The following is a 21,797-nucleotide window of genomic DNA, read 5'->3' on the forward strand; positions in this document are numbered from 1 at the left end:
ACATTTATTTATTTTACAGTATTGGTTCATAAAATCTTTAGCAGTGTGCAAATAAATACTCATTCTGATTTTCCATTGTGTGAAATATATTAAAGTTATGTATCTTTAAATAATGATCTCTGGCCCTAAAAGAACCTCGATTTATGCAATTAAATAGATATAACTGCAACATTATTTGAGCGTCAACATGCAATATTTTATTTGCTCAATCTACATACCTGTGCGTGAAATAAAGCTAATCCCTTTGCAGTATGCATGGGAATAAGAACTTTCAGAAGAAATTGTTTATGTTCAGATTTCAGTGGCAATGCAAAACCATTGATTATACTGAGGGGGGAAAACAAATTCAACATGAAAACTTATTACAGTACAGCAATACATATAATAAATGTGTATTATTAAGTTTATTATTAAATTTATATTTTATTCTGAAGATTGTGAACAATACTATTCCCATAAAACAAGACCAGCTCCGTTTTCCACAGGGTTGTAAGAATAAGTTACTTTTCAAATGTTGTTGCTGAAATTAGTGGCTACAAATAAGCAAATCTAGATGCTGCTTGTCTGCATCCACTAATTTGGCGGGTTTTCTATATGAGTATCAACTGAAGATTCCACTAACTGAGAAAAAAGTCCTTTAAGTAGGATAGAAATAAATTCATAACAGATTCAGTACTATAATGTGCAGCAACTTGATGTAATTTCTAAGACTTTCACTGTATGAAAAAGTTTAAAAAGAAAAAAAAACATTTGGAAGGGAAGGAAAATTGTAATTGTTCCATTAAATGAAAATTTTAATGCAGCTTATGGATCTCATAGAACATTTCCTTTTCTTTCCTCCCCTTCTTTCCTGGTCAAATCTACAAAATCCTAATTGAAATAAAAGGGGAAAGAAAGGTATCAGACTAGCAGTATCTGTCCTATAGGCAATCCTCATTTAAGGACCAGTTGCTAAGTGAATGGTTGAAATTACAACAACCCCCCCAAAAGTTACCATGATCCAGATTAAATGTTCTGGCATCCACCTTATTTTGCACAATCATGTGATTGCATTTTGGACACTTGACAACCAGCCCTCATTTACATCCCTTTGCAGCATCCCTTGGTCACATGTCCACAATGTACTAGTTTCCTACAGGAAATCAGGCTTTACTTCTGATTTCTAGCAATCACCCATTGCAAACAATGCACTTGTTTTATGACTGCTGCAAAAAAAGGCATAAAATCAAGATGGCCATGTGATGACCTATTAAAAACTGGCTCCACTTACAACTATAATTATGGGCTCAATTACAGTTATTAAGTCGAGAACTATCTGTTCTGCAGACACATATTGTGATATTGTATACTGCCTAACATACTTTAATTGTTTATTTGTAGATGATATCCTCATATGACAATTCTGCAAGTCATCTGAACTTCACAGTAGGTGTACTGTGTATTTAAGAAGCATATTTACTCAGCGCCTGATTTTCTAAGGTCAGTACCAATGTCCACATGAAATCTTCTTGCAATGCTCTTGGTCCTCCCAGGAGTATATTAACTCCAAAAGCTTATTCCAGTTACAGCATCTTTATATCCCTGGCAGGCCTGATAACAATTGGGTTGGTGATGATAACTGTAACCATTGGTTAAAATAAAAAACAGATGCAAATCTTGGTCCTCCATAATTGAAAAAATCAACCTACCTTCCTAGTATCTCAAGTAGCTCAGCAACACCATTGAAATGTTCTGTTTCATATATAAACCTGTTGAAAAAATTGCAGTTAAAGTTTCATCAAACAGCGAAGAGGAAAATATAGTTAATATGTCCATATGACAGTTGAGGGTTTACTATTTTTCCTGAAAACTTTAGCAGAACACACCTTCCATTTGATGTAAGAAATTTTCTTTAAAATAGATACCGTATTTTTCAGTGCATATAAGACACACCTTTTTCTTCCCTAAAAGAGGCTGAAAATTTGGGTGGTCTTATACTCCAAATGTAGTTTTTTCTAAGCTTTTCCCCCCAGCCCTAACTAGGTGCTAATGATCTTCCCAGCTTCCTACTCCCTTCAAAGGTTTTTTTCAGCCCTAAGTCGAATTTTAGGCTTGTTTTCATTCCTACTCCCTCTGCAAAAGGTTTTTTCAGCTCTAACATGGTGCTAATGATCTTACTGGCTTGCTTATATTTATTTATTTTTATTCCTACTCTCTCAAAGCAGTTTTTCCTTCCCTAAGCCTTTGCAGTTTTCTTTTCATTCCTACTCCCTCTGAAAAAGGCCTTTTCAGTCCTAACCAGACTAAGGATGCTAGCCAGATAAATAGCTGGTAGGTACATTCCCCCCCCCCTATTTTCCTCCCCCCCAAAGTTAGATGCTTCTTATACACTGATACGTCTTATACTCGGTAAAATACGATATTCTACATTATGGGTAAGATCCAAAATAGATCATAACAAACCTGCAGAACAGAAAGCCCACAAGTGACCTCAAACAGCCCCACAGAAACCAGGCATAAAAAGGATGCGTTAACCTTCTGAATCATTTACAACCTTTAGAACTAAAAAAATGCTCAAATTAAGCCAATTTGTTCTGTGGGAGGGTTGAGAGGAAGTTAATTACTCAAAGCCTTTCAGAAATTTAATTCCAAATATGTTATTAGTAGATTAAACCCAAGTTGTAGGTTATTAATTCTCTACTTTTTAAAGTACAAATTAAATATATGCAAAAGTTGGTAGTAAAATTGTAAACAGTATATATTATACCTGAGAAAAATATTGTTGATTTGTTTCCTAATGAATGCTCTTAATCCAAGGAATTTGCCATAAATTCGATGAAGTACTGTTTTTAGAAGTCACGTTCTCGTGGATCTTCACTGTCAAAAAGCTCCAACAGCTATTAATAAAGTAGTTTATTACTTCACTAAGCACTAATTGGTCTACAGGTTCAACCGAATTTGTTCCACACCTCCCACATAAACCTAAGGTAGGTTCAGAATGGCTTCAATAATACAATGTCAAAAATAAATGTTTTGCAAATGTATGGCAGAGAGTTCATAGGATAAATCTTTCAAAGTCAACATTAGCAAATGCTTACAGAGAAATACAGTCTTATTGGTCATAAGCAAATAAATTCAATAACAAGGAAATGCTGAACTAAGATTAACTAAACCACAGCTACTCTTTCGTGGCACATAATTATTGCTAACAAATATTGCCTCACCCTAAAAATAAGGAAAAGAGGGAATAGAATAGAACAGAACAGAATTCTTTATTGGCCAAGTGTGATTGGGCACACAATGAATTTGTCTTTGGTGCATATGCTCTCAGTGTTTATGTAATATTGCATTTCCATACATAATGTTTGAAATAGGATAGGAATAGGAAAATGCAAATGCTGCTATACAGTTATCTTTGCCATAATTTTTAAAAATCACTTCAACGTAATTCAGAGTAACAGTCCAATAGTGGCAAACTTACATGTCTTACATATTAGTATTCTATTTTTCACTCTAACAAATTTAAAGATTGCTGGCTTGAACTCTGTTTTGAAGGAAACATCTCATGAGGGCTCTCTAGCTAACAGTTTTCATCTGTGCTCCTTTTCAAACACACCAAATTATGCTGCACTGTTTGGAATTTACTCTTCAACAGTAGTTAGAAGGGAAATGTGTGCATCCTTCTCAGCTCTGGGAATGAAGTGGTATGGGCAGAGGGTTGGACTAGAAGACCTCCAAGCTCCCTTCCAATCCTATGATTCTATATACTTTGCCACACTACGGGAAGAAAGATCCATAACCACTTTGCAACTCAAAAGGAGTAGCTTCAAAAAATGTCTTTCTTCCCTTTCTATATTATATATAATTATGCTTGTCTAAAAATATTTGGTGAAATAAAATAAATCTTCCATCTATACTGTTTTCTGTTATTCTGTTGTGAGCCGCCCCGAGTCTGCGGAGAGGGGCGGCATACAAATCTAAGTAAACATAAACAAACATAAACATAACATAAAAGAAAACATTTACATTAAAAAAATTAATATAAGCTAAAACTATATATTTCGGATGACTATTTACCTGCTGTACAAATTTCTGGTCAATGTGTCGTTTTGCAATGCTAGTTTGGAAATCAGGACTTTCTAAAAACCTTAGTAAAAATTCATACACCAGCTATGAAAGAATAAAATAAATGTTGTAAAAACATTTTGACATGTATGACATTTCACATATATTAGTAAAGTCCATTAGAACAGTGGTCCCCAACCTTTTTTCCACCAGGGACCAGTTTCAGCAAGACAATTTTTCTATGGCCCGGTGGGGGCGGAAAAGGGTGTGTTTTGGGCGGGATTAAGCATGAGGGTATAGCTTATCATTCCATTGTCTCTCTTCCCTCCCCCCCTTTTTAATTTTGCGGGGGAACCGAGGTGACAGAGGGAGGAAGTGTAGGACGGGGCGGTTTCCTGTCTCTTTCCCCTCGCGTTCACTCGGGACCGCTGTTTGCCTTTCAGCAGATTCAGAGGACACCCCCCCGCCACCGCCCGCTCCGGCTGGGATTCCAGCAAGGAATCCCAGAGGAGAGGGAGGTGCCTCCATGGACACAGTCACCTTCCTTTGTGATCACTGCCTGCTTCAAGTGCCCACCACCAGATCCGGTAATTTTCTTGCAGCAAGGAATCCTTCCAAAAGAAAATTACCGGAGCTGGTGGTGGGGGTTTCATGGTCACACGCACACCACTGGCTTCGCTCCCACCCAGGACCCCAGGAATAGGGTGGGGGAGCCTAGCAAAAAAAGAGCTGCACAATGCCAAAGCCTTTCCGTTTGAGCTGCAGGCAGAGCAAGGGCTTTGCGAGGGCTTCGCAAGGAGGAAATAGACCACTTTCGACAAGAGAAGAAAGACAGGAAAGGAAGAAAGCAAGCAAGCAAGTAAAGGTTTTCTCAGCCCGAGGGAAACAGCGGTCCCAAGTGAACGCGAGGGGAAAGAGACAGGAAACAGCTTGGCACTCGCCGGCTCCACAGCAGCTGCTGACTCCGCGGACCGGTGCAACATGCCTTGCGGCCCGATACTGGTCCGCGGACCGGCGGTTGGGGACCCCTGCATTAGAAGATAACAGAAATGCATTTCAATAAAATTCAGCATGCCAATATTAGCATATTAACTAGCATATTAACAGGTCAGGCTCTTAAGACCACATAGTCCTAATCCATGACTATAATCTTTCAGTTGAAGGAGCGGCTTCTCTCAAATATGGTGCAGAAAATAGAAACCAGATGTGCTCTGAGGTTTCCATAATATTTTCTCCTATATAATCTTTTGCATTTTTAGTCTCTCCCTATTCATGTCATAGCCAATTCTTACTTTTTAGTGCTATTTTTGTATTATAAGTGCACCAAGTTTAATACTAACAAGTTACAGTATCTTTGAACAAACTTCAAAGTAAAGTATCTTTGAACAGAGTTCATGAAGAGTTTTAAAAAGACTTCTAAAAATATTAATTACTGGAGGAAGTTCCATGCTTAATGGCAGTTGTTTTCAGACAATTACGGTAGGTTTCTTAAAGGCTTTCTTTAAAGCATTCTGGGGAGGGGGGGAAATTCTGGAGTTGAAATTGATACATCTTAAAGCAGTTGAGGTTGAGAAACAAGAAGAAGTAAAAGGTGGTTACCATTATCATCCACCCAATATAAATCCCACAAACCTCTTGCCAACCCTTCTCAAGGCAATTATACTTTTAAAAAATCTTCCAGAAGAGCTAATAAAACATTTATTAAGTCTTATTATGCAGAGAAGAGTTTGCCTATTCTCACAGTTGCTGCGCCAATCCTAAATTCAAGTTAAAAGTCAAATAATTCAATCTAGTTAAGTCCAAAGGACATAATCAGTACCTTCCGAGGCACAAACCAGTTATAGGTTGAAGATAAAGAAGAACCAGGGTTTAATTTTGTAGTAGTAAAACCAGTAGCTTTACTGGTAGTGGGTCCTACATTTTGGGTGGTGGGGCTGAATGAAATGGTAAAATATAAATCAAAGATGAAAAATAAAATTTCAGAATACTGGAAAGTGACCATATGGAATGGTTTGAAAACAGATTCATGAGCATATAAAAATGTATATATTGTATCTGCAGAAATGATTATAGATGACTCAGGGTTACCTAAGCTGAATTTCAGAAATCCGGATGACCACTAGTACAGCAGCAAGACATAGAAAACATGACTTGAAATTGCATCCAATATCTGTAATCCTAATATAGCTGGCATAAATATCAACCCAAAAAAAATGAAGACGTTACCTGTATATGGGGCCAAGAAGCTTCTAACGTGGGTTCATCCTCTTCTGGATCAAAATCAGGATTTTCACTTGGAGGAAGTGTTCTAAAGATATTAGAGCTAATCTAGGGGAACATGATAACATTTTAAAAGCTATTTTCAATCCGATTTTATTTAACACAATACATAAAGTACATTTATGATTGCATACATACACATGAAACTAGGAAATACTTTTAAGGCCACCGATTCATTCTGGTCCAGCTGATTTTTGGCCTTCTGAAGGGTGGGGGGAGACCATTTTCAGCCTCCCCAGGCTTCAGAAAAGCCTCTGGAGCCTGTGGATGGCAAAAGACAGCCCAACAGGCCTACCGGAGGTCCGGAGGCTTCAGTGAGGTCTGCACGCATGCGCAGGGAATTGTGTACACATGCACGGGGGAGGGCATTGCATTATGGGTGTGGGCATGAACACAAAAGCTTTTGGCACCCGACCAAAGAAAGGTTCGCCATCACTGCTCTAGACTATCAATATAATTTTTGTATTGTGCTGACCAATATTACAAGTGTAGTCTTATCAGTACAGTATAAAGCAGTATGAACACTCCACTTGATTTTGATACTATCCCTCTATTAATACAGCCTATGACCACATTGAGGTTTTTCTTTTAGCAAGTCCAGCATTTTAGTGGTTATATGGCAACAGACTCTCCCAACATTGCTATCTAATTGGCAGACTGTGAACTAAATCTCATATTTACATGTATACGCTCTACAGTTCTAACCTTATTCTGAGCATATCTAAGAAAGCCAGAAGGCTTTAGGCAAGGTTTTATTCTCAGCAAAAGAGCATTAATCAATATCTTAGGAGCAGAATGGCCACATTGAGGATGAAATGGATAATGAAATTAAGGGTGTAATCTTGGGGTCACTGTCTTCATAGCTGATGCATCAAACTACCTTATCAGAAAGAACATTTCAGACTGCAGGAGCAAATATCTATACTTCTGCAAAAGATAATAATATCAAGGGAAGAGCAGTGACTAAAGAAATCGTCTGCATTGTTGGTTTCAATGGTAGAGAAAAGAACAATATAGCTGGAAGTAATAGATTATAGCATGCACATTTCTCCATAGTAGATGTAAGAAAAGAAATGGAAAATTATTCTAGAAGAAATATTATGATGAGCAAAACAATTGATTGTAGATAATACTAATAACTTTAATACCCAGTTGTCAGGACAACAAAACAAAACAACTGATGGTTTCATGCAGAGGAGTATTCAATAACCTAACTGTTAAAATGATAAAATGATGCTATAATATTAACATAATATTTATACTATAATACTATCCCTCTACAGATTCAGTTTAGGACAGGGGTAGGCAAAGCTGGCTCTTCTATGACTTGTGGATTTCAACCCCCAGAATTCCTGAGCCAATCATGCTAGCTGAGGAATTCTAGGAGTTGAGGTCCACATGTCATAGAAGAGCTAACTTTGCCTACCCTTGGTTTAGGATATAACCTTTTTGGCAGGTGTGGCACACTGCTGGTTCATACTTAAGTAGTTCTCCTCTAGGACTTCTAAATCATTCTCACAGATACTGCTGTTGAGCCAGGTACTACCTACTCTATACCCTTACATTTAGTTTTTCTTTTTTAAATGAAAGACCTTACTTTTGGCACCACTGAATTGCATTTTGTTGGACAGAACCCAGTGTTCTGTATAGTCCGGAGAGATAGGAGGAGAACCACTGAAGAACAGTGCCTCCCACTCCCAACCCCTCCAGCCGGCGCAGAAGGATACCATGGTCGATGGTATCGAAAGCCGCTGAGAGGTCAAGAAGCACCAGAACAGGAGGATAAACCCCTGTCCCAGGCCCGCCAGAGATCATTCATCAATGCGACCAAAGCAGTTTCCATGCTGTAGCTGGGCCTGAATCCTGACTGTTGAGGGCCTAGATAATCAGCTTCTTCCAAGGACCGTTGGAGTGCCACCACCTTCTCAACAACCTTCCCCATAAAGGGAAGGTTGGAGAGTGGCCGATAGTTGTTAAGAATGGCTGGGTCCAGGGAAGGCCTCTTGAGGAAGGGGCACACAAGTGCCTCCTTGTAGGGATCCGGAAAGGACCCCCCCCCCCCCAAAGAAGCGTTGACAATCTCCTGGACCCAGCTCCGTGTCACCTCCCTGCTGGCAGAGACCAGCCAGGAGGGATACGGATCCAGTAAGCAGGTGGCGGAACTCACAGCTCCAATGGCCTTGTCCACTTCATCAGGTGTCACCAGATCAAACTCTTCCCAGACAGGTGGACAAGTACGGGCCCCAGTCATCTCGACTGACTCGTTGTCAGTCAACTCTGTTATCCAATGTATGAAGCATGAAGCTAGAAACAATCTATTAACCTCTACTTTCTTTTTCTTTTTGCCATCAAATCCATTGAAGATTTGAACTAATAGAGGAATTATACATCACATGATTTGGATGAGGAGATAGATCAAATTTGCAGATGTCACTAAGCTGGCAGAAATACATTAACACTGCAGAAGATAGGCTTACGATACAGAGGGATTGTGACAGACTTAAACATGGGAAGGTATCTAACAAAATGAAATTTGATGGTTAAAAAAGTAAGATTCTGCATTTAGGAAAGAAAAACCAAGTGCACAGATACAGTATGGATGTTGTACCTGGCTCAATAGTAGTAACTGTGAGAGAGATCCTGACTCCTAGTAGACAATTACTTAAGTATGAACTAGCTGCAGCTGCCAAAAAAGCCAAGGCAGTCCTAATCTGCATTAACAGAAGGATAGAATAGAATCAAGATCACAGGAAGTGTTAATACCACTATAATGCCTTGGTAAGATCACACTTAGAATACTGCATCTAGCTTTGACTACCACAATGTAAAAAAGATTTTGAGACTCTAGAAAGAGCGCAGAGAAGAGCAACAAAGATGATAAGGGAATTGGAGATTAAAACATATGTACAGTGGTATCTCATCTTACGAACGCCTTTTCTAACGAACTTTTCAAGATACGAACCCGGTGTTTAAGATTTTTTTGCCTCTTCTTCCAAACTATTTTCACCTTACGAACCCAAGCAGCTGCTGCTGGGATGAAGGGGTTTCTTTTTTCCCCCTTTTTTGAAGAAAGAAAAGGGAGGGGCAGCTTTGAGGAGTAAAGATTTTGCATGCTTGCAAAGACACTGAAACGGTGTCTTTTGAAGAAAGAAAAGGGAGGGGCTCCCCCCTTGCCTTTCTTCCTTCCCACTCTCCCTTTAGCCTAGCCTTGCTTCTTCCACCCGCTCCCTTTAGCTGCTCCTCCCTGCCCTCTGTTCGCCTCCCTTCTAAAGTTTGGGATTTTCCTGAAGGATTTGCACGCATTATTTGCTTTTACATTGATTCCTATGGGAAACATTGTTTCATCTTAAGAACTTTTCACCTTACGAACCTCCTCCTAGAACCAATTAAGTTCGTATGATGAGGTACCACTGTATAAAAAATGGAATTGGGTACGTCTAGTTTAATGAAAAGAAAGACTAAAGGTAACATGATAGCAGTGTTCCAATATCTAAAAAATTGCCACAAAGAAGAGGGAATCAACCTATTCTCAAAGGTCCTTTTCAACGGTTATTCTGTTACATATACAGCTATGCATGGATATGGAAGTTCTTCAGTTCAGCTTTGCCTACTGAAAACAAACTATTTTCAAAGAATGTCAGCCGTACCTTTACAAATTGATTTGGCTAGTGTAGTAAAATATAACAAACAAGATTTTTGGAATCTAAAAGAATTGAGCAGCTGACAGGAAATCTTTTCAAGTTAATAATATGCATTCCTGCCAATCCTGGTTTAACTTTGTGGGGTGACTAAATAAGCAAAGTGCAATTTTGATTATTCTCTTTGATCATTGCATGACTTTGTCTTTCAAAATGGTCATTTACAGAACCAGTGTGGGGACAGAACTGGTTCGGGTTGTGGTAAAGGACGACAATGAGACAACAGTTTCTGAAGGAACAGTTCAGATCTCAAGTAGGAAAGGTACTTTAGATTCAGTATGGGTACAGTATTATTCCTTAAACAAGCAGCTTTTCAAATTCAAATACAGTGATACCTCGTCTTACGAACTTAATTGGTTCCAGAACGAGGTTTGTAAGGTGAAAAGTTGTAAGATGAAACAATGTTTCCATAGGAATAAATGGAAAAGCGATTAATTTGTGCAAGCCCAAAACTCACCCCTTTTGCCAACCGAAGCACCTGTTTTTGCGCTGCTGGGATTTCCCTCAGGCTCCCCTCCATGGGAAACCCCACCTCCGGACTTCTGTGTTTTTGTGATGCTGCAGGAGAATCCCAGCAGGAGAATCCCAGCAGCGCAAAAACAGGTGCTTCACTGGCAACGGTGTACAGTACTCTGTATTCCTAAGAAGGAAATATTAGGAACATTTAGTTCACCTCACAACTACAGTAGGTAGGTAGGTAACTAGCTGTTTTAGTTCTATGCCACCAGGCTCCCAGAAGGGAGAACTAAATTCTGGGATTTGGCCAGGTTCCAGCTTGACCTTGAAAAGCTTTTATATGTACTAGCATAGACAACATTTTGATGACCAGAAGCCACACTTAAATATAGTGAGGGGGGGAGGAGTATTTCGATTTGTTTCTTGCCAAATTAAAGACTAATGATCATGGAAAATAAAAAGATGTATATTACAGATCAAGAGTTCCACAGAGTTTCATATTTCCAAATTATACAACAATTATCACATTAATTGTTTTCCTCCTGAATGTGATAATAAACTGTATCACTGATTTTTAGCCATCACGCTACTGAAACCAAACTTTGATGATGCAAAGATAAAGGGGTTTGGATGTCACATGGTACTGAACAAGGAAGAACCAAGGTGATACCAAGAGAAGCTAGGAACTTAAAGGCAGTACAGCAGAATCGAGGGAAGGTATATAGAAAATATGCAAATTTATTTCAGTTTTTCTGAATGTATCCCTATGTTTTCCACTTAATATTATCCGAGTTTCCAAAGGGTCCTACTTAAATCTAAACTGAATCCAAGTGAAAAAATGACATCAGTATGAAACTTGTTTCATTTATATAATAAATAATTGAACAAGCTATTTGTTAGTATGAAAAAATGATCACCCTTTACAGTAATTTTAATGTTAAAGATTAACAGCAAAATCAATATTTAATCGCCAGAAAAAGACACTGCAGGAGACAGACAAGTCTTCCATAAATTTCATGTCTAAACCTTTTCAAAGGAATTATAGTTCACATAACTTACCATTTTTACAATTTCTGAATATGCTGCTTCAGTAATCACACCACGATTTGTAGAAACATATTCAACTAATTCATTCAGTGTGGCTCTTTTAATTTCTTTGCTCCTTAAGTCAGAGACAGAGTCCATGAAATCAAATAATACACAGCACTGCTGTAATTTCTGACAGAAGAGGACTTGTTGATCATTTGAAGTAGCATCTACCAAAGGAAAAAAGTCAATTAGAATTTACTGTTCTATTACATTTAGAGTATAGGTCAAATATGGAGTTTATTTAATATCACATTCATAGTATATATTTGCTCAGGGAGTTCATAGTAGCAGATACTGGAATCTCATCTAATTTGTACTCAAAACATGCTAGGTTAGAATGTATATAGGGTAACTCCCCTGTGTTACAGGATTTTTGAAAGATGTGGTGCAGTGGCTCTGAGTTAACATCTGCCAGCTCCTTTAGGACTTTGGGATGTAATCCATCTGGTCCTGACGATTTGTGTTTGTCAAGTTCAGACAGGTGGTCTCTTACTGGGGTTTTTTTTTGCTTATGTTAACTTTTGTTTCCAGTCTGTTTTTTGGAGTTACCGTATATTTCTTGTTAGTTAGGCTGCAGTTTCTTTTTGCATGAAGATTGATGCAAAGAATGAGTTAAGCAGTTCTGCTTTCTCTGTGTTGCCTGTTGCTTCTTTGCCATCTTCTCTCTTTAGTGGAGCAACTGTTTGTTATTTTTCCTTGTTATTTATGTGTTAGAAGAAACTGTTTTTATTATTATCTTTGACTTTTATTGCAAGCCTTTGTTCATTCCAGGCCTTTGCTTTTTTCCTGACCTCCCCCCCCCCCCCCAAATTCTGGCTACCTGCTGATATTCTGCCTTGGTTATGTGTTCCTTTTTCCATTTTTTATATGTGTCCTTTTTTTTCATTCAATTTGTCAACGAGATCTTTATGCAGCCATGCTGGTTTCTTCTTGGATTTCTTCTTTTTCTTTTTCATCGATATTGTGCTGGCCTGGGCTTTTATAGTCATGTTTTTCAAACTTTCCCAAGCTTCTTGAGTTGTTTTTCCCTTTAGGATTTTCATCTGAGGAATGTTTCCCAAGTTTTCTCTTAAGTTTATTAAAATCAGCTCTTTTAAAATCTAAGCCTTTGATATTGTTGTGTTCAATTGTTTGTGTTATGTTTAAATGAAGTATGACATGGTCACTGTTATCCAAGGTTCCTGCAGTTTCAACTCCCTCTATCATTTCTTCTTTGTATGTAAGTATTAAGTCCAGTAAGGCTGTCCTTCTAATTCCCTCTTCTACATTTTTGACAACAAAGTCGTCAGCTAGGTTGGTTATGAATAGTGTTGGGCGAACCGAACTTGCACAGTTCGGGTTCGTGCTGAACTTTGCGGTGTTCGGCATGCTGAACCCGAACTTTTTAAAAAGTTCCAGTTCAGCGTTTGCTCGAACACCGCGAAGCACCGCCGCCCGGCTGTCATCTTCTGTGGAAGCAAAAGGAGATGGGGAATCCCACAATGGGATTCCAGGGGCGGAGCTTTGATGTCATGGAGACTCCTTCCTGGCTGGATGAAATGGGGAGTTGAAGAGGAAATAAAGCCATGGGCCAGGAAGAAGTCTCCATAATGTCAAAGCCCCGCCCCTGGAATCCCATCGTGGGATTCCCCACCTCCTTTTGCTTCCTTTTATTTTTACAGAAAAGGATGCCGCAGCGGCGTTTCAAGCGAAAGGAGGTAGGGAATCCCATGATGGGATTCCGGGGCCAGGGCTTTGACGTCACGGAGACTCCTTACTGGCCCTTGGCTTTATTTCCTCCTCAACTCCCCATTTCGGCTGGCCAGGAAGGAGTCTCCGTGATGTCAAAGCCCCGCCCCCGGAATCCCATACTGGGATTCCCCACTTCCTTGTTTATTTTTATGGGTGTAAAAATTTTTAAGGGTTCGGGTGTCTCCGCCGCCAAATTCGGGTAAGTTCGCCGAACCCGAACTTCATTGGATTCGCCCAACACTAGTTATGAACCTATTTGATTTCTCACTTGGTGCAGAATTAGTTTTCAAGGTGATATCTGGGTAGTTATTACTGTAGTGTAATTAAATAATTACTGTAATAATTATTACTGTAGTGTGTTTCCTATATATGTTCGTTTGCTGGTTGGTAAAAAGGATATCAATTTTTCTGCTTGATTGGGTGGCCTTTAGTATACTCCTATTGCCATGTCATTCTTTTTTTCTTTTATGTTGACCCATATGCATTCTAGAGGGTTTTCTTTGGTTACATGTAGCCCTGTATTACCCATTATGTGCTTGCTTTCTTACAATCCCTACTTGCCTAATGAATGTAAAAAGACATACATTAATTCCCTTCTTGCTAATTATCTCAGGGTTTAGATAAGCATTTGAAAGAATGGAGGGAGTGGGAGAAATGGAAACCTGGATTAAAATTTTAAACAGTCACATGATTTTCCATTTAGTATTATGCAATTGTCATGGCTAAACAAGTACTACCTACATGCTGAATTTTTTCAAGCAAAATTTTTCAAGCAAAATTAAAAATTATTAATTGCCAAAATTATAAGAATTTTATATTAAAAAATAATTCATATACTTAATCCATTTCAGACTATTTCCTAATGTAAAAGCAAAGTTTAGAAATAAAAGAATTTCAATGGATCACTCTAGTAATCATAGGGTTAACTTTTTCACACCTTGAGTCTGTTGGTTTTGCTATTGTTGGTTTCCTAAATTTCCTCAGAAATTTAGCCCTTTCTTTTTCCTCCAATTAAAGAACTAGACACAAAGTTTGAAATCTCACTGACACTACAAAATATAATCAGCAATATATTTTTCTCTCTCATCTATTTCATGGGGTTCCCTAAATGAATCTATAACATTGCCAGAACTTGTATAAATTATTTCCCTGATTAGTTAGATATGAGATTTATTTCAAAACACTAATAACCATATTGGCAGAATAAGTTTAATCAAAAACCACATGAATATGAATTTTGCTATCAGTCTTGGTTATACAAGTTAAATTTGGAAAAGGACTCTGACTGTGGGCTAAAATTAGCAAGTCAATGACCTCAAATGATCGTTGGAAGTCAATTATAGCAATAGATTTAGAAATGAAGTGAAATCCTCCACAAGCCACAAAATGGAGTAGAGAATCAGACTCGGATTATTACAACTGGGTATAATGGCTGGGTCTGCTATGAGCTGAAATCCAACAACTGTGGGGGGCTACAGATTTTGTATGCATATATGCAGAGGAGGGATTCCTCTTACCTGCTGCTACCGATGCACTGCGTGTGCAGCATGAGGATTCTCGTGTGTGTGTGTCTGTGTGTGTGTGTGTGCGCGCACACGCGCTATGCTCACACGTGCGTCCCTAGCATGATTTTGCTTCTGCACACACACATGCGCAGGAAGCAAAAATGCACCAACATGTTGCGAGGGAACATGTGATTTTTTTTTTTGCTTAGCACATGTGCGGAAGCAAAAAATTGCCAAAATCTCACACGTGCACGCATTCCCTCGCAGGATTTTGCTTCTGTGCATGCACAGGAAGTAAAAAAGACCAAAAATTCAAGAAAAAATGATGGTGGCGCCCTAAGAACCGGCCCAGGTGTAGTCACATGCAAATTTAGCAATCTGGCAGCCGCTACCGGTGCAGAGTCGCCTACCGCACCACTAGCAACCCACCACTGCATATACACATTAAAAGTTTGAAATGTACAATATCCATTTCCAATGCATAGATAGCACACAATCAGATAAGCAAAATTTCTCCAAATATTTTGCCAATTTGAAATGCACACAGGGGTAATGCTCACTCAGCTATTTGCACTCCTGAAAATAGGCATGCAACTCTAAGGTATATTCTGTATTTTCCGGAGTATAAGATGCACCTAGATTTTAGAGGTGGAAAACAAGGAAAAAACTATTCTGAACCAAATGGTGCAGTAATACAGTATATTATTTAATAAAATATCAGTGTAGCAGAATACATTTACAAACATATATACTTTTTACAACCATGTACGCTTTAAGACATAGAAACATAGAAGACTGACCGCAGAAAAAGACCTCATGGTCCATCTAGTCTGCCCTTATACTATTTCCTGTATTTTATCTTACAATGGATATATGTTTATCCCAGGCATGTTTAAATTCAGTTACTGTGGATTTACCAACCACGTCTGCTGGAAGTTTGTTCCAAGGATCTACTACTCTTTCAGTAAAATAATATTTTCTCATGTTGCTTTTGATCTTTCCCCCAACTAACCTCAGATTGTGCCCCCTTGTTCTTGTGTTCACTTTCCTATTAAAAACACTTCCCTCCTGAACCTTATTTAACATGTTAACATATTTAAATGTTTCGATCATGTCCCCCCTTTTCCTTCTGTCCTCCAGACTATACAGATTGAGTTCATTAAGTCTTTCCTGATAACTGAAGACATCACCTACAAAAAGATATTGACAAAATTGAACGGGTCCAAAGACGGGCTACAAGAATGGTGGAACGTCTAAAGCATAAAACGTATCAGGAAAGACTTAATGAACTCAATCAGTGGATTTAACTCACAGAATTCCTCCTCCAGTCATGCTAGCTCAGGAATGGGTGTTGACGTCCACAAGTCTTACACTTGCCATGTTTGAAGACCTTTGCATTCTTAACCAAGGGGTCTTCAAACTTGACAGCTTTAAGATTACTGGACATCAACTCCCAGAATACCTCCTCCAGTCATGCTAGATTGGGTAATTAGAAGGCAAAAGCAGCCCCATTTTTGCAAAAAGGCAGTTTTTCACCTGTTTCCCCCCCCCCAAAAAAATGGGGCCATTTTTGCCATTCCCCCAGCACCCAGGAGCTCTCTGCAGGTTTCTCAGACCCTTTGTCCAAAAATGGGACGTGGGGGCAGGGCTTCAGGACCTCAAAAAATGGCTGTATTCAGTGTATAAGATGCACCAATATTTCTACCCTCTTTTAGGGGGTGGAAAGGTGTATCTTATACTCAGAAAAATACAGTATGCATATCCTGTATGTATTGTTATGTATATTGCTGGTACTGATGTTATATTTTTACTGTAAGCCCTCTTAATCCATTTGGATTCAATACCATATTCATTTTCAAATTAAATAATTGTAGATAGTGAAAGAACTGCTTGTTCAAGCTTTATCAGGGTAATAATGTGCATGCCAAGGCTATTGGAACATGACCTCAAGTATCTTAAGAAATGAAAGATGTGGCCACTGTGCTCGTTTTAGCACAAATTTCATTTTGAGAAGAGCTGAGAAAATGAAGTTAGGGAGACTTCAACAAGGAATGTTGTCCTTTTGTGTACTCAGTTCCATTAATAGAGGAGAAGAAAGTGTGAATTAAAACCATTCATTACAACAGCCGATTTAATTTCTCACTTTTGGTGTGGGGATTCAATTCATGAAATATTGTCCATTACAATCTGCATGATTGGAAGATTCCGTTATTACCTTAAACAATGACTACTCTCAAGCTCTAATATACCAAATTTAAGGTAACAAACTAGAAATAATGTAAAAACTTGGAAATCAGAATCATAGAATTGTACCAAAAAGAAATACAAATTGCTTTATTGTGATCATTAAACAGCAGAAACCAAAAGGCAATAAGCACATGACATATTTATAATATATAAATACATAAGGAAGTTTTATTGAACAAATAACATCACATGGACTCTGTAAGAGATGACAATCCTTACACTGAAACAATGCATTTTATTCTGCATGACTAAAAACGTCACAGCTGGTTTTTCAATACTGAAATTCAGTATCCCGAAGCAATAAACAACAACAAACTATAAATTTAGATGAAACTGAAACTGCCAGTCAAGACAAATATATTCAAAAATGACTATGCTAAAAGAACAGAAGAACCCTATAGTGGAAAAAAGGTTATTTTTAAAGGAAGGTTATTTCAATGTAACCCTCAAGCTGCCAAACATATGACCTATTTTGAGCTGTGCATGTTTGGTAACCATACTGTGGTTTCCAGTACAAGAGCAAAATCTAACTGGCTCAGAATATCTTTGACATGAAGGTTATTAAAGACAGCCGCAAACTTAGTCCCAGAATATGTTTGTGTTACATTCACATAAATAAATTCAAATCTACAAGAAAGCACAATACTGTGAGTTAAATTTGCTTCTTCTAAAGAATGTTAATGCTACAATGCATCTAAGAAGCCTTGCAGAATGCTGTTAATTTTCATAAATTTTTGTTCAAGTAACTAAAGCAGATCAGGCATAGCCTTAGGCATCAATACAACAAAGGCAAAAATGCTGGAAAAGACATTAACTATTTTGTGTCATGGATGTTTGTTTTTGCCCAATTAGCTAAATTATACATACTTTGTTTATGGGCAGATTTCTAAACAAGTTGTGTGATGTTTTATCCTTTTCACAGAAATTTGAACAATTTCTTTCATATTTCTGGCATTTTGTTTATTTTCATTCATTTTCAAAACCAAAGAAAAAGTTCTCAGAATTTTAATTCTTAAAACTGAAGTTCTAAAAGTGCAAAAAACAATAGCTAAATTATGCTGCAGTATGTGATAAGGGTATAATAAACTCCCTAATGTGAAAAATCTTAATATGAGTTCTATTCATAATTTAAATTACTGAAAATAATTTGATTTAATTTCATCCTAATTATAGTTTTCTAATATTTCTGCCTAATTTATTTTTTAAAATATTAAATAAGTACATAACCAACCCTTTACATATATAAACATATTTCTGAACTATTCTACACCTAGGGAGTTTTCTGAATACGCCTGTATTTTAGGGTTATAAAATGCAATATCTCAGTGACTCAAGATTATTATTCTAGACATGATGTTGACAGAACAGGTTTTTTTTAGAATTTCTGAGTTGATGATAGTAAGTTGATATTGATCAGATGGATTGGATTTGGGCTCCTATTAACAATCTTAATGCTGCAACATCATAATTTACCATTAGTAGTAGTATAATCTATGGAGCAAAACCAGATAAAATGGCAAACTAAATATACTAACAAGAACATCAAGTGTTTCATCTTGGTTATTATGGGCTGCTAAGCAACTAAGATGGTGATGCAGGTTAACCAACGAAGAATGGGAAAGAGACAGAAGGAAACAATTGGTTGCTGATGTTGCAACTTTCTAACTTAACATTATGAGGGGTTTAATAACAATAGTCACAACCCATCTAGTCAGAAGTACAAAAAAATCATAATTAGACTTGACATTAAGTAATATTTTATAGCAAGTTACATTATCTTTACTAAAACTGCAAAAAGACAACTATAATTAAAATAAATAACATAATAAATGACAGAGAAATAATATGGGTGCTAACAAACTCACATATAATTTATAGATATTAAGTATCTGAGGACATCCTGCTTAGATTTCACAAGTATTCCTAGATTTCAATTTAAGAAACCTAAATATAAACTTTTAAGTTAGCCAGTATATTTGAACAATAATTTTAATCTTATTCAATACAGTATGACAATTCAATTTTATACCTGCAAAGTTAGACTGTAACACAACTTGAATGCCATAATCATGGAAAAAGAAACATAATACTATGCTTCCACACAAGATGTTGAAGATTTAAATAGAAGTTATTAATATGAAGATTGCCAATGGGCAGCTACTATACTTAGTTGTTAATGTTCACTGACATTTATTTTTTTTAAACTCCAGTGTTCTTAGGAGGTCACTTCTGGAAAAACTCACGTTAAGAACAGTCTCTGAAAAAACTACTGCTCAAAAACAATTCTAATGAACCATACTTCAAAAAATTACATATAAAGATACAATTATTTTCATTTCTAAAAACAAACATATAAGAATTAAAGTTCTGATTCCTGTAACTTTTATCTGAACTGAACTGAAATGGTGCATCACAGGGCAACACTTTTTGAACCAAAGTACTAATGTGTCCAAATCTGACACCCATAATTACTGTGAATTGAAATCTAGCAAATTTTATAAAATATTTTATGACATAAAATGATCATAAAACAGTTTATCACATAAATGTTATAAAGGATTTCCTGTGCTGGTGTTTTGACTCTGCTATACAGTTCAATGTGGGCTATTTTTAAGGCATACCTCGGAATCTATCCTAGCTTTTCCAATGAAGGCAATACATTAGAAGCTCTGCCATTGTTAAGGGCACTGAGGAATCTGATAATATATCTGAAAGGATGACTCAAAGGTCACGTGTTGTCTAGTAAAGACACAAAGCTACCATACTCCTTGCAAATATTATCAGTACTTCTTGGAATGTTCACAATAAGGAATATTCATTTGTTAATTCATTTTCAATACACATTATAGCCATTGAGGCTTTAATTTTTAAGAACAGAATCCAGAGGGCTACACAGAGTCACAACACAGTAACAGCTATTTTTTAAACTTCTGCCTCCAGCACAATCACCCAACATATCCTAGAAAGTTATCTAAAGGAATTCCAAATCTAAAGGGGTAAGGCAAAGGAGTAGCTACAAAGAACAAAGGGAGCCTACAATTAATCAATCTATCTGTAGAAAGCATTTTGCCAGCTCCATTGCTATTGATAAGTTAACATTTTATCTTTGGGAGCTGGGTGGCCAGGCAGTTGGGTGAGGGGCGACCTTCTTTGGGAAGCTTGTTTTAATCTTGTAAACTCCTCAGAATGACTTATATAAAATGGAGGACTGTATAAATCAGATAAATAAAGTCTTAGTTTAAATAAGATTGACGGATACTTTTGGTGGAGGGGAGAATATAATTTCATTAATGTACTGAAAGATACTGAACTGGTATCTTGGTATTTGTTGTTAATTGGTTCGGGGAATACTAAAAATGAGTCCCAAACCAACCACATGACTTACCAAGTGACCTTTTGTTTCTGCTGGGAAGGGCTTCTTCTCTGTCCCTTTTCCCATGTCAGTGACCTTCCCAATATGGTGGACTTCCCGTCCTCCCTCTGCAACCTTCTCTCTTTTCCTATCACAACACATCAAGTACCTGGACATTTTTGCATCAAAATGCATCAAGTATCGAACTGAAAAAAATTTGAAGCAGTTGAGTCCTGAGGTGCCACTGTATTCTACAATTTAGAATTTAGTCCAAGTCAAATAAATTCAATATTCTTTTGACCCAAAAAATATTTTCTGTTGTTTAAAAATTTTGTGAATTCAAATGAACTATCTACCCTGGTAGAAAAGAGAGAATACTTCTCCCATATGTGGATATCCAAATTTTAAACTAGAAGAAATAGGCCTAATAATCTCAGGGAAACTTTAAACTTGATCATTCTTCTGGTTCCTTTATTATAAAGCATAGGTTTTTTTTCATTTGTATCACCTCATTTACAAATAAAAATAAACATCTAAGTTTATACTATGATTTCAAAGTCAGTGGTGTCTCCTGAAAAACACAATTCCAACATAGTTAACATAGATATTATCACACAAATGCCACCTTCTGAACTTTCACCATAATCTCTGACACAACATGGCATTTCCATGAGGTTGATACACATTCTTCATCATTTGTATCCTTGCCTTGCCGTGCAGATGCCACAATGGAAGCTGCAGTGGAAACCATTTCTAAAGGCAATGGATGCTTTTAAAAAGAGTGTAACTTTAAAATTAGTTGTCCTTTTCAATTCATTCAATTGCAGATGTTCCACTGAGAAATTATGCTATTTTTTTGGACTTTTCAATGACCATAAAATGACAACATTTAACAGGAGAGACTTGGAGAGCACCCATTCTAGTTGACTCCCAAGTATTCATTATTTTTCTAACAGACATGGGCTTGACCATTCAAGTAACTTTCAAAATACAGATGTTAACCTAGTTGGTCTGTAGTTTTCCAGATCCTCCTCCCCCTCCTCCTTTAAATACTGGAACTTAAATTTCTTTTGTTCCATTCCTCCAACAATTTATCAATTCTCCAGTTTTCAAATGTTTTAGATGATAATTCTGAAAACACTTCCATTGGCTCCTTCAACAGCCTGGAATATATTTCATGTGGCCCTGAAGACATATGTTTATTTAAGGTGACAGAGAGAATTCCTAGAATCCTTTTCTCTGACCTGAGTCCCCCCCAACCTTTGCTTGAGGAATATTAAAAGTGGCTTTCTCCTTCTCTTTGAGAGAATACAGATCCAAAGAGAGCAGTTCCACCTTTTTCCTATTTCCTGTTATTACTTCCCATGTTTCCTGCATAACAGACCAACATCCTAG

The 21,797-nt window shown here is 37.3% G+C and overlaps 1 protein-coding gene across 1 annotated transcript in view; it reads right to left on the reverse strand.

Moving 5' to 3' along the window:
* Window positions 1–21,797, reverse strand: part of PPP2R5A (protein phosphatase 2 regulatory subunit B'alpha) — a 45,004-nt gene that overhangs the window by 14,038 nt on the left and 9,169 nt on the right. The window contains 7 exon segments of the mRNA XM_070734454.1: window positions 219–327; window positions 1,689–1,748; window positions 2,747–2,834; window positions 2,837–2,876; window positions 4,057–4,149; window positions 6,271–6,372; window positions 11,538–11,734. Coding sequence (XP_070590555.1) covers window positions 219–327; window positions 1,689–1,748; window positions 2,747–2,834; window positions 2,837–2,876; window positions 4,057–4,149; window positions 6,271–6,372; window positions 11,538–11,734 — 689 coding nt within the window.

The sequence above is a fragment of the Erythrolamprus reginae genome, chromosome 1 (assembly GCF_031021105.1).
Source record: "Erythrolamprus reginae isolate rEryReg1 chromosome 1, rEryReg1.hap1, whole genome shotgun sequence".
Taxonomy (NCBI): Eukaryota; Metazoa; Chordata; class Lepidosauria; order Squamata; family Dipsadidae; genus Erythrolamprus; species Erythrolamprus reginae.